The following is a 13,824-nucleotide window of genomic DNA, read 5'->3' on the forward strand; positions in this document are numbered from 1 at the left end:
ATGCACATGTCACATTAAGAGGATGAGAGTAGCTCAAAAGATATGCATACATCCTCTACCTTTTACCTAATGAAATATTTCTAAAACCATAGTAGATGTCAGGTGTAAATTCCAAGTAAGAGATGTTGGTTTTCGTAATTATTTCGTGAAACTTCATTGTAGGGTTATAGGATTGGTGAATAAGCAGGGTTGTTCTCTTTCTTTAGTATCTGCATGATCAAGTTGATCTGTACTTTTAATGATCATACATGCACATGTCACATTAAGATTGAATATATTGTGACTTTTCTAACCATTTCTTGTTAATTGCTTGAGGAAAAACTAACAGGAATATTTTTCTTAGAAATCCCAAGGAAGTAATTGTTCTCACTGTGTTGGTAAAATAACATATATTTTTGTTGTATGTATACTTAATTTCAAGAGATGTAGATTTTCTTGTTATCTTATATATGTTCCTTTTCTTTTTTTCTTCTTGTGAAAAATGAGTTCAACAAGGAAGGGGTCCTCATTCTGGCCTCCTGGGCTTGAAATGATTACTCCTTTAATTGATTTGAAGATTGTTAAATTTTTTATTTGGAAACGCTTGGAAGCTTTCCTTTGTTTTGGTGTTATGAAGATCTTATGCTGCAGGGAGTTTTCACCGATGCCACAAAGATGTTGTTGCATCGAACGCATAGGATAAGATGATATTAGTAAGTATCTATCATCAACATTTTGCTTTTGTCTTTAATTTGTAGGATTTCTTTTCTTTCAGCAACGTTTTAGAAATATAAATACTTTCTTATATTTTTATCCAGTCATCCACATTTAACTAGGTTGCAAAGAACATTGAAGTGATAACTGCATGTGTAAGTACCATGGTTGAGCTAGCAAAACATACATTTTTATGCTAGAGTGCATATGGCTTAGGTATGTGTATTTGTTGGCAATGTTCATGTGTGAGAAAGCAAGGTCCATAAGATATCTAGGGGATTAGAGGTGGTATGATTTAAAGATAAAGCATCATCTTGAGTGCTTTTTTTCATGTGGTTGCTGCATGGGCTTCAAATAATTTACTTGGGACTTCATTCAGAAGTACAACTGGTAATCCGAGATCAATACTGAGATCAGACATCAGATACAATATGATTTTTTTGTACAAACAAAATCTATGATATCGTGCAATTCTATGTGTGTTTAGAAATAAGGTTCGTATCTAGTACAATGTACATATAACTTGGTCATCCTAAAGAAACTTTATCTTGCATATTGCTTGGTTACAAGATAATAACTAATATGTATTACAAATATCTAGGGAAATCTTTTGATTGTTTTGTACATATATTATCAGAGATGCTGAATAGCAGGTTGCTTCAAACCAGGGGAACTGGCTGGTTCATAGATGGTTAAACGTTCAATCTTCGACGATGCTCAGGGAGCAATCAACGGGAATTAGGTTAGTACATCTTTAAAATAGCACCCAAGGGTGCACTCAATAATTCCAGATTTTCAACTTGTACTGTTATTGTTGATACACATTGTTTGTGCATACTTGCTTGGGAAAAGTATATTTTTCGCCCCTGGACTCTCTCAAAAGTATAGAAATGGTCCTTCAACTTTAAAACCAGCAAATGTTAGTCCCTCAACTTCTCAAACCGGATTATTTTAGTCCCTTGACTCAACAAAAGTTGTTTTCATGCTTACTTGGCATGGTTTTGACCGGTCAGCATCCACGTGGCAATCTTCTTCTTCTTTTCCATTTTAACTCGACTGGGCATTTCATCGAGCAGTTAGTACCACCGGGCAACAAAAGAAAGAGGTAGGCATGGAGCTTGCGTGGCTGTCGGCGGCGCATGCAGAGGGTGCATGAGGCCAGGGAGCTGCGCTACAGTGAGTTTTGTTGGACGAGCGGGGCTATCACAGCTAGCAGCACGGAGGCACGCGGCGGCTTGGCCTTCACGGCGAACTCGTAACACAGACACAGCTAACTGCTGCTCGTGTTGCCGTCTCGTGCTCATGGTATGCCTCTGCAATTGCCGGCGGCCGCGCCGTTGATGTGCCCGCGTCATCCAGTTCTCGTTCAAATCCATCACTTGCGTGGTGCGGGTCGTGGACATGGCGCGGGCAGTGGCGCGACGGCGGGGCGCACGCTTGTCGCCGCTCCAGCGCCGTCAGCCGCACCCGCTTCGGCGGCTCGCCCGGTGTGCCGTTGTTGCTCGGCCACAATGGGCGATGACTGGTCAAACCATGCAAGTCAACGTGAAAACCACTTTTGTTAAATCAAAGGACTCGAGTTATCCGGTTTAAAGAATTGAGGGACTAAGTTTTGCTGCTTTCGAAGTTAAGGGACCGTTTTTATACTTTCGAGAGAGTTTAGGGACGAAAAATATACTTTACCCTACTTGCTATGATGTTTGAATTTGATTGTTCTGTCGTGATCACCAATCACCACAGTTAACACACTACACATGATTCTGCTTGCAGAAACCCAACAGTTAACGGAGAAATAAGGTCACTTTGCATCTACTTTGCCTCAGTTTTTTCAGAAGTCAACAGAGTTTGTAAAAAAAAACATGATCCTGCGGGGGTTGCCCAGACTTCTTTTTCCGGGGTAGTAATGTTTGGATGGGACATGTCCCTCCTTTCGTTCGTGATTCGGCTGCCTATAATCACTTTGTAATTTCTACTTGTGCTATGTAATAGACGCCTTACATAAAAAGGCACTATGTTTTGTAGATACTCCCTCTGTTGAGAATAATTATCACTATAACTTGCTCTATGAGGACTTGTTGTGTCGCCTGTTCAATAATAGGTAGAAGAAAGGATACATATATAAATTCATAGCATGTATGGTAAACTCCTGGCTCTACATGTACGAGGCCACTTTAATATTGTAATATATTATCAATAAAAAGTCTTATATTTCTTTAGAGAGTGAGTACATCCTACATTTGGATTGAACAGTTGTCTTACAAATAAGTTAGTAAAGAAATATAGACAATCTAGACCCGGCGGGAGCTACTTGAGGAGGCATGCTGCCATGTATTGCTGCCATGTATTGCAGATGTGAAATTAAAGGAAGGGGCATTTTAGTCAATTAGGTTGTTGTATGCGGTTTCGTGTATGTTCATTGTTGCTTTATTATGTATAATAAGCGGGTGGGTGTTTTTAGTAAATCCATTTGTTGGCCCGTGGCAACGCACGGGCAGTCTACTAGTTTATCTAAGAATGCAGATTAACTTCCGAATACCACGATTTTTACTAGATTTATTTAAGAATGCAAACTACCTTTCTTTGCCATTTGAGATTTTTACTAGATTTATTTAAGAATGCAGTTAACTCCTGGAATTCCCCGATTTTTGCTGCATTTATTTAAGAATGCTGACTACCTCCCATAGTTTCATATTTGTAATATATTTATTTAAGAATGCAGATTAACACCAGAATTCCCTAAAATTGACTATACTTGTTTAAGAATGCAAATTAACGCCCGAAATTCCCCATGATTTACTAGATTTATTTAAGAATGCAAACTAAATCCGGGAATTCCATATTTTCACTAGATTTATGTAAGAATGCAGACTAATCCCAATCTTCCAATTTACAAAGGCAAAAATTGATTGATGTGGTATATAACTATTCGAGTTGTTGGGCGGGAGCATCAAATTCAGAAAAATGATGGTAAAGCATGGACAAGGTTATGGAAGCACAAATTACAGGATGGAAATTTTAATTTGTAAGGACGACAAATCCTGACGAAATACTGAACAGGAGACGGATTTGCCCAAGTAAATTTGACATCCTCGACCTGCCATCCAACGAACGTTCGCCGGTTAAGCGGGTCCTTTTCCATGGCCCTCTTCCCACTACCCCCGGTCTGCGGCCGTCAACGCCAACCGCCGGCGCGAGCTTGCGACTTCCCCTCCTCCCGCTGCGTCGGCCTCCACCTCCGTACCTACTCCCCGGGTACCACCTCCCTCCTCTCTTTGGCCGCGGCGCCGCCTCCGCCATAGTCCCTCTCCCCGGCCGCCGCTTGCACTGGATAAGCAGGGTCCGGCTCGTCGGGGCCCAAATCCGGCCGGCGGAGCGCCGTTCTGGCCGGATTGATCCTTTTAGCTGACGCCGGGAGGACCAACCAATCGACCTCCCGCGCGCCGTCCTGTGCCGGTGCCGGTGCCCTCGCAAGCAAGGCCGCGACCAGGGCTAGCCGTGGCCCTCGTCGTCTCCTGTGCCGGTGCGACTCGCAAGCAAGGCCGCGACCAGAAGCACGTCCGGCGGAGGCATCTACTCCACTGGCGCGGTGAGTCGTCCTGTGCCGCCTCCATTAGACGGCCTAACTCTGCATACCTCGGCTGTACGCCTGTACTAATCTGCAATCGTTCCCGCGCAGAAACGCTGAAACTTCAGCTGTAATCGCTCTCCAGGCTTTCGACATGGAAAATGCCTGCACAAACCTCAACCAGGTGGCCCGCGCGGTGCGCCTGCTCAAGATCGATGGGTTCAGCCTGACCGCGGGCATGGGCGGCGACTACTGCCTCAAGTCCATATGGACTGTCGATGGGTATGAGCTGGAGGTCCTTATCTATCCGGGCACCACATGGGTGGCTCTGAAACTCGTCTTTCTCAGCGAAGCCCGCACACAGTGGGGCGTGAGGGCGAGCATGGCCTGTCAGCTCGTAGATCTCAGCAGGGAGCTTGAGCCGTATCACGAGTATGGCGTGTCAGAGACCTTCTATCATCCCCAAGACTTCGGGGCATTGGTCTTCATGGACAGAAATAAGATACCATCTGGTTATATCAAGGATGATATGTTGACCCTGCGATGCGCGATCACGGTACTCAAGGAATTACCAGCACCAACCATCCCAGCTGAAGAAGTGATCACCCAACCTTCCACCAACTTGCACCAGCACCTTGGCGAACTCCTGCAGAGCGAGATGGGAGCCGATGTCACGTTTCTTGTGTCTTATGAGTCGTTTGCTGCACACAAGTACATACTTGCCGCAAGGTCTCCGGTTTTCAAGGCCCAGTTCTTCGGAGACATGAAGGAGAAGTGCTCGGCACGCGTGGAGATCAAGGATATGGAGGTGGCGGCGTTCAGGGCCATGCTCCACTTTATTTACACTGACACGGTGCCTGAGCTTGATAGACCGCTCGAGGAGGTGACGACGTTGGCTCAACATTTGCTTGTCGCCGCTGACATGTATGGACTTGAGAGGCTCAAGCTGATTTGTGAAATAAAGCTCTGTGATGGCATCACTGTCGACACCGCAGCGACCACTCTTGCTTTGGCGGAGCAGCACAATTGCTCCAAGCTCAAGGCCAAATGTGTCGAGTTTATCGTCAGCACACCTGCTGTTCTTGAGGCTGTGTTGGCGACAGATGGGTATAAGCACCTCGAAGCAAGCTGCCCTTTGGTCCTGACTGAGCTTCTCAAGTCTGTCCATGTGAGTAAGAGTCCATGTGTGGTGTAGTAGAACTTATGTCAGCATTTACCTAAAATGGAAAACTTATGTGCATCTATATATGTTTTGTTATGAGCAACTTAACGCTTTCAGTGCTCCTCCAATTTTGATGTAACTTAGTACAATGTCGTCCAAGATTTGGTTGCATGTTTATCAATATTAGTACAAGGGGATAAATAAAGTTGGATGATTCAGAGTGTGTATAGTTTCGTACATGATTTGGTCAGCCGCTGCTACATAATCCAGGTCTTCTGTATCCTGGGAGTTCTTTTGAACATCTTCATTCTCACATCAAATAAAATGATTCCTGTTTATAGGAATCAAACCTGAACCAACCTTTTGGTATCTGGTATGTATAATTGTATACTTTCCACAACATCCTGCAATATCCTCACGATTTTGAAATATTTGTGGAGCTATAACGGAGTTAGATATTTGAATATTCAGTGATGCCCTTTCTTGGTATTTTTAAGCATGCAAGGTTTGTGTCTATTTTGGTGTCATGTCCATGTTTTGGTCCCTCTGTATCAGGTCCATCCTCAAATCCTAAAATCTTCAAACTTTCAAGAGTTTGATCCATGTTATGAAAGCACAATAGCTGTTCTTGTTATTTTACATGTTCCTCTCGGTCATTATATAAGGATGTCTCCACAAATAGTTCACCTTTGATTACAACATTCTTCTCTGGCATGCATCAATTTGTACCAGTACTATAAGCTACAAGTTACCAGTAATGTAACTGCTAAATCAACTCAGAAGCGCATGCTCCGGGCTCACACAAATATTTTTCATTCTTTAAGAAAAGTCAAAATATCATACATGTAGATGACAGAGTAAAGTTTTGGAAAGCTCATAAAGCTGCTTCTTCAGCTCAATCCTGTTTATTCTGTGCAAACCAGAAATCAATGCATTTTCTCACAAAATGTTGCATATTCATCGTTCCCTCTAATATCTGCATCTGACATTTTCTCTTTACAAGTTGTTTGGCTATCTGTCTCCTTATAAGCTTATCAGTGTCACACGGTGATATATAACCAGTGTGTGCAGGGTTTGCAAGAACCTTCTTTTCACTGTTGTTAAGAGTTCTTTTTCGACAAAGGGCAAATCTAGTGTTTGTTTTGATGCCTTATCCAGCTGTGGTCTCTTCCGGAGCAGGTTCACTTGGACAAGTCTTGACTGCTCGTGCTCGGAAGTCGATGATCTCCAAACTCCAGGAATATAATTGATGGTATGGCAGCACATGCAAGTTTTTTTATTTGTAAATGCTAAGAAATTATCGCATGAATGTTATTTGTCATGTGTAAGCAGCTCATTACAGCTTGTACAGTATTCTTCAGAAATTGACATATGTGACACATCGACTCTTATTAGTTATTACAAGAAGCTAGAAATTTTATTATAAACAAAATTCCATATGTTTACGTTGTTTACTTCTTCGGTTCCCTTATGCTATAGATCGTGACCGGGGATGCCAGTGGGCAACACGAAGCATGCATATGACGTGCATATATAAATTGCATAATGTGAAGTTATTTGAAGGGGACTATGGTTTACGTTATGATATGACTATGGCTAAAGTAAACTCTATAATAAGTTCAAGTGGAAAAGTGCAGTATATTGTGCAGCCTTTGTGGGTTACCTGGCCTGCATTTGTTTTGTAACTGTGCATATATAAACTGCATAATGTGAAGTTATTTCAAGATGACACCCCGAAGGTGCCACCAAGCAATCAGCGTGGACTGTAGCAAAGTAGGGGAATAGGTGTGGGGATCCAAGACATTTTGTGGGTTGTCTCTGAATGTAGTGTCTCAGCTATGGATACAACGTTGGGTGCGAATAAGGCCCTTGGGCCCCGACTTTGTGACAGCGGCATTCTTTTAGGCGCTCATGGCTCACCGATGATTTTTTGAAGGTGTGTTCTCATGGATCTGGCTGATGAGGTCATACGAGTTCGTGTGTCACGCCCTTCTTCTTTTCTTGAGAGCTGTCATTCGCTTTGATCTATATTCTTTACTACCAAGTGCTGGAGCAAAGATGTCAGCCATGGTTTCGATCAATTGGCAAACGGATAAGTTTTTGTGTCGTGTCGTGTCATGGTATTGCTTTCCTTGATGATTATCAGATAATATATGTAGAGTACCTAAAAAACTAGAAAAAAAAGAGAGAGTTAGGTAGAATAAATGGTCAGATCAGGTGGTGGAGAACTTTTGTTTGTTAAATGTCCCCTTTCTTTCCATACTTTCTCATTTCAAGGGGCCCTGCCCGATGGAATCTTTTCATTTTTCCACTCATCTCACCCAGTCACCTTCCACTCTCTTGGTCACCCACCATCAATATGAGTCGCCGTCACAAGTCCTGTTTATTCTTGCTGGGTGAACACTCTGCTTTTCTGCCTCTCCTCTTTCCCCCTCTCTTCTCCCTCTTTACCCCCTCATCTCCTGTCCAAAGCATCGACCTGTCGGGATTGATCCGGATCGTGGACGCTGGGACACCAGCTTATCCGCCTCGCTCTCATCGTCTCCTTCGCTGGTGCGACGCTGAGGCTACCTGACCGGTTCTTCTCTGGTGGCACCGTAAGTCGTCCTTCGCCTCCTTGGTTCGCAGGCCTTGCGCGGTGAGTTTTTTATATATCAATATAATGGAAGAGAAGTGCTGGATTGTACTGATCCATAATCATTCCTGCGCAGAAACACTCCCAGACCTTCGCCATGGAAAAGGCCTGCACAAACCTCACCGAAGTCGTCCGTTCCGTGCGGCTGTTCAAGATCGATGGGTTTAGCATGACCATGGGCATAGGCAGGGACTACAGCTTCAATTCCAGATGGAGTTTCGACGGGTATGATTGGGAAGTCCGTATTTATCCACGGACCAATGAGGAATTCAATCGCTCCTGGGTGTCACTACGTCTTATCTTTCTAAGTGAAGCCCGCACGTGTGCTGTGAGGACGACTCTACGCTGTTGCTTGGTAGATCCAACAGGAAGGCTTAAGCCGTCTGAAGAAGATTGCAGGTCAATAATATTCAGGAAACCCCAAGATAGCTCATCTCAAGTGCCCCTCATAACAAGATGTGAACACCTCGAATTATCGGGTTATGTCAAGGATGACTCTTTTACTGTGCAATGCACCCTTGAGGTTTTCAAGGAACTACCAGATGTAGCAACGGTCTCCCTGAAAGAAGTGCATCTCCCACCCTCTAACTTGCACCTGCAATTTGCTCAGCTCCTTCAGAGCGAGACTGGAGCGGACGTCACATTTCTCGTGTCTGGTGAGTCTTTTGCTGCGCACAAGCTCATCCTCGCCGCAAGATCCCCTGTTTGTATGGCCGAGTTCTTTGGAGACATGAAGGAGAAGTGCTCTCAGACTGTGGAGATCAAGGACATGGACGCTACCGTATTCAAGGCCCTTCTTCAGTTCATCTACACCGACACCGTGCCAGAATTCGGACAACAGGTAGAGGCAGATGTGGAGGCCATCTATACCGACACCATGCCAGAATTCGGACAGCAGGAGGCGGCGGTGACGGTGATGGCTCAGCATCTCCTTGCTGCCGCTGACAGGTATGGACTGGACAGGCTGAAGCTCATTTGCGCAGGCGAGCTCGCTGGTGGCATCAACGTCAACACAGCAGCGACAACTTTGGCTTTAGCCGACCTGCACAACTGCCCGGAGCTCAAGGCGAGGTGTGTTGAGTTCATCATCAAAACTTCTGCCACTCTTGATGCTGTGTTGGCGACAGAGGGGTATAAGCACCTGGAGGCAAGCTGCCCTTTGGTGGTGATTGACCTTTTCAAGGCTGCGCGTGGGAGAAAAAATTGAAGCGTATCTTGCTTGCGCTTTCCGGGCATGTTTGTCTAGTATACTACTATATTTTGTTGCCAACTATTTCAACTTCACTTCGATGTAATTTTGTGCTAAATGGTCTACTGTGAGTTTGTGCTCCTCGATGGCAAGCATTGACAAGGTGATAGGCCCTGTTTGTTTGCGCTTATGATTTTGCTTTTGCATTTTTTTTTCACTTTGGCAAAAAGGCCACAAAAGCTCCTAAATAGGGGCTTTTTGCTTCGGCTTTTGACTTACGAATCAGTATTGTCTCATCTGCGCTACGCTGCTGCCACGCAAACGTTGCATGTTCCACTCTGAGTATAATGGGAGTTCTTATGGACACCTTGTCACTGAAATTGGGAATAAAATTCAGAAAATCCCATTGAACACTGTTGTGCCAATGATATTAATCTCCCTTCTATATGGCGTTGGTGTGTGCTTTTTATGATTTCCATGGCACCCTGATTCATGGGTTTTGATATTATTTCTGGACATGCACATTCTGTGAGATTGAAGAGAGCTGGCAACCGTGGATATATCCCCCCTTCGCCCAAGTGCTCAAGTCCTACCCCACCTCCCAAATCCACCACCGGCCGACTCCTCCCATAGCTGGATCCGCCCGAGGCCGCTGGCCGCAGCCCATCCGCAACGCCTGGCCGGAGGATCGACCCCGCGCGGTCGCCTCCTCCCGCGCCGACGGCGCCTCTTCTTCCCGCCCCTCCTCTCCCGCTGCACCGGGTTCCCCCGACCTCCCACCGCCGCCGTCAGAGCCAAATTACAAATGGCGTGCGGCAACACAGGTGGGTAACCTGGGTCACCGAGATCTACGACCGGGACACCTAGAAAACCCACTGGCTCGACAGCTTCCACTCGGCGGAGGCGGCGCCGCGTGCATACAACATCAAGTCGGTGCACTTGTACGTTTCTGCCGGTCACCGCAATTTCCCCAATAGCTACTTTCTCCCTTCTGATTTACTCGTCGTGGTTTTAGTTCAAAAACCATGACGAGTAAATCAGAACGGAGGGAGTATCTGCTGCCCTTGGAGCCATCGTTGGACCGCGGGTGGCCAATGCCCGCGAGCGTCGGGAGGATAGAGAAGCCCTCGACCGAGGCTGCCGGCGAGGACGTGCATGGCGGAGCTTCACAGGCGCTACATGGAGCAGGTCGAGGTGGAGCGTGGCCTGTACGCGGAGTACGCTGCTGGAAGGACCGAGGTCATCGACTTATCGTCAGATGTAGAAGGTAGCGGCGATGGAGCAGCGGAGGCAACATCGGCGAAAACGTTGGTGGCCGATGCACGACAAGCATCTACGACGGCGGCATCATCTTTGGCGACCCTGTCGACGGTACCAGGCCTGACCCCATAATCGATGGTCTGTCCAGAGCTGAGTGGAAATCTGTCGCCGAAGATTCTGGTAGGGACTAAAATTAGCAAGTTTTAGGTTTAGTTTCAGTTAAATTAGTAACTAAGGTTAGTATGTTCAATATGTACTTGTTTGAATGGAATTTTGTTTTCACCGAATTCATTTTATACTCAGCTAAATTTAGGAGTTCTGCTATGTCCAGCGAAAATTTAGTGAAGTAAATTTACTACACTAAAGCTAACTCAGCAGTTTACTCCGCTAATTTTTAGGGATCGGCTAGAGATGCCCTGAGATCAATGACTAGTAGGCGCCGCAATTATGACGAAAAAGGGTTTCCCTCGCTTTTATATTATAAAGCAACCATCACCGCATTACATCCGAGAGATGATACAAACTCATACCACTGCCGCACACAACACACACCCAAGGCAAGATACATAGGTGCCGGACACCGACACACCACCCCACCGACCACCAAGCACACTACAGATATGTGAAGATGGCCACTTGGAGCCAACAGATACCTCCATCATGACAATCCACAATGGAGAGGTGAAACGGACAACGACAAAGCCAGGACTCCAGAGCGGTGCCTCCCAGAAGGGCACGACCACAAAGAGCCGCCAGCGCCCGGTCGCGCAGATCAAGTTTTCACCCGAGTATGACAAAAAGGGGTGGGGATGCCACGCAGAGCCTTCCAGAAGGATATGACATCCACGGACGCCGCCACCGTCGGCCAGTACATGGACTGGGCAAGTGATGTACCCCAGCGTGCACACTCCTTCGTCGGACCCAAGCTCCGCCAACCACCTGCAACCAAGCCACCCGCGTGGCCATGGTTGCCCGCCTGCACCTGAGACGCACGCTCCGCCCACCAAATGCCACACCTCCCACCGCCAGGGCCGCCACCCAACAGCCAGACACCCCAAGACCATCCCAAAGAGGTTGGCTTTGGTCAAAGGGGACCCACTCTACGGACGAAACCGCAGCATTCGTCCCACCTCGGAACATCGCTAGAGCACAACAGCCCACACACGGGCGGGGAAAGGGGGAGGTGGGGGAGCGGACGCATCCTCCCGGCACACCACCGTGCGTCCGTGCTAGCGACGGGTGGCCCGAGCACGTCGGCGCCACCCATCCCTCCAACCAACCTCTCCTTTGGACACCCCTTGTGTCGTCCCCACCATGGCGGCCCGTGCCGAACCACGCGAGGCCAAGAACGAAGACCCGTCCACCGGCAAGAGGAACCCCAAGGACGCCACCCATTGCTAAGAGAGCTCACCGGGGAGCCCATTCGCGCCGCCGAAACATCTGAAGGTCGGCTAGTGTGACGCCCCCGATTTGACTGTACACTAATCATACACGCAAATGTGTACGATCAAGATCAAGGACTCACGGGAAGATACCACAACACAACTCTAGACACAAATTAAAATAATACAAGCTTTATATTACAAGCCAGGGGCCTCGAGGGCTCGAATACACAAGAGTCAACGGAAGCAACAATATCTGAGTACAGACATAAGTTAGACAAGTTTGCCTTAAGAAGGCTAGCACAAAAGCAACAACGATCGAAAAGGCAAGGCCTCCTGCCTGGGAGCCTCCTAACTACTCCTAGTCGGCGGCGGTCTTCACGTAGTAGTAGACATCCTCCGGGTAATAGTAGTCATTAGTAGCGTCGTCTGGCTCCTGGGATCCGTCATCTGGTCGCAACAATCAGGTAGGGGGAAAAAGAAGTAGCAAAGCAACCGTGAGTACTCATCCAAAGTACTCGCAAGACTTACATCAGATCTAAACTAAGTATGCATCTGTATCAAAGGAATGGGTTGTATCTGTGGACTAAACTGCAGAATGCCAGAAGGGAAGGGGAAAGCCTAGCCTATCAAAGACTAGCATCTTCTGGAAACCACCATCTTGCAGCAACAGGAGGGAGTAGAGTAGCATAAAGTAAAGTAGCAGTAGTGTTATCAACCTCGGCCAGAGAACCTTTCTCGACTCCCTGCGAGAAAGCAATCCCAGAGCCATACTATCCAGTTATCATCTCATATCCAAGTCTCATCACAATCCATTTCTCATCACAAGTATCCAGTTCTAGTTGTATCGATCGGGATACAACTCCAAGTGTCCGTTACCATAGGACAGGCTATCGATAGATGTTTTCTTCCCTGCAGGGGTGCACCAACTTACCCACCACGCTCGATTAACTCCGGCTGGACACACTTTCCTGGGTCATGCCCGACCTCGGCCAAACAATACGCTGCAACCCGACCAAGGCTTAATAGAGAGGCCAGCACGCCGGACTAAACCTATGCCCCCAGGGGTCATGGGCCATCTCCCCAGGAACTCCTGCACGTTGCTTGGGCGGCCGGTGAGCAGACCTAGCTACCTCCTTCAACAAGGCAGGAGCTTACGCAGTCCAACCCGGCGCGCGCTGCTCAGTCGCCGACGTCTATTAAGCTTCGGCTGATGCAAACGACGCAGAACGCCCATACTATGCCCACGTGATGGTTAGTGCTATCAGGCCAGAGGCCCCTCGGATCAAATATCCAAATCGTAGTGGATTAGGAACGCGCGGTAACGAGCAGAGACTCACGATCGATGTGAACCCGTCGCCCCGTCTCGAGTACTTGCGACAAGGGCTAAGAATGCCCGGCCACGCCTCGTAAGTATCTCGCGGGCACCTTCCAGGTCAACCCGTCTCCACATCACTCGCAATTAAGCTCGCGCGGGTACCCCTCAGGGTCGACCCGTCTTTCCAAGTAACAGGGGTAAAGTCCAAGTATCCGTGTGTCCAAACATCAAGGGGAAAACCCGAGGAACCACCCCCGGTGAATTCCACTCGATGTAATCATCAAGGTGAACGTAAGAGGATCCACCCTCGAGGTTCACACTTGAGGGGTTGCACGACAGAGCCGTGTCGGAAGTGGTTAAGGAGGAAATCACCCTCGATGACCCGACCAGATAGCTACACTACAGAGAACTCATCAGGAGTGATGTAAGAGGTTCCACCCTCGGCACTCGATAGTAACTCTGCAGAGTCGTATAACTAGGGGGGTGATGTGCGGTGTCGGGGCCTGGACATCGATCACGTGATCGAGTCATTGAACATAAAGCAAGGCAACTGGGACAAGGTGGGGTCACTGATGGATCTCTACCCAACCTATACTAAACAGTTTAGGATAAGCAGGTAA

General features: G+C 47.2%; 1 protein-coding gene across 1 annotated transcript; it reads left to right on the top strand.

Moving 5' to 3' along the window:
* The first annotated feature begins 3,795 nt into the window (after nucleotides 1–3,795).
* On the top strand, nucleotides 3,796–9,434 carry LOC123149172 (BTB/POZ and MATH domain-containing protein 1). Its single transcript, XM_044568733.1, has 4 exons — nucleotides 3,796–4,279; nucleotides 4,370–5,426; nucleotides 7,940–8,017; nucleotides 8,132–9,434. Exons 2-4 carry the CDS (start codon nucleotides 4,413–4,415, stop codon nucleotides 9,260–9,262), a joined length of 2,223 nt encoding a protein of 740 aa, XP_044424668.1. The 5' UTR covers nucleotides 3,796–4,279; nucleotides 4,370–4,412; the 3' UTR covers nucleotides 9,263–9,434.
* The last annotated feature ends 4,390 nt before the right edge of the window (nucleotides 9,435–13,824 follow it).

Source organism: Triticum aestivum, chromosome 7A (assembly GCF_018294505.1).
Source record: "Triticum aestivum cultivar Chinese Spring chromosome 7A, IWGSC CS RefSeq v2.1, whole genome shotgun sequence".
In the NCBI taxonomy this organism is placed as follows: Eukaryota; Viridiplantae; Streptophyta; class Magnoliopsida; order Poales; family Poaceae; genus Triticum; species Triticum aestivum.

Coding starts and splice junctions, on each gene's coding strand:
- LOC123149172 (XM_044568733.1), top strand. CDS start 4,413: ATGGAAAATGCCTGCACAAACCTCAACCAGGTGGCCCGCGCGGTGCGC. Junction 5,427..7,939: donor AGCTTCTCAAGTCTGTCCAT/GTGAGTAAGAGT, acceptor CTGGGACACCAG/CTTATCCGCCTCGCTCTCAT. Junction 8,018..8,131: donor GGTTCTTCTCTGGTGGCACC/GTAAGTCGTCCT, acceptor ATTCCTGCGCAG/AAACACTCCCAGACCTTCGC.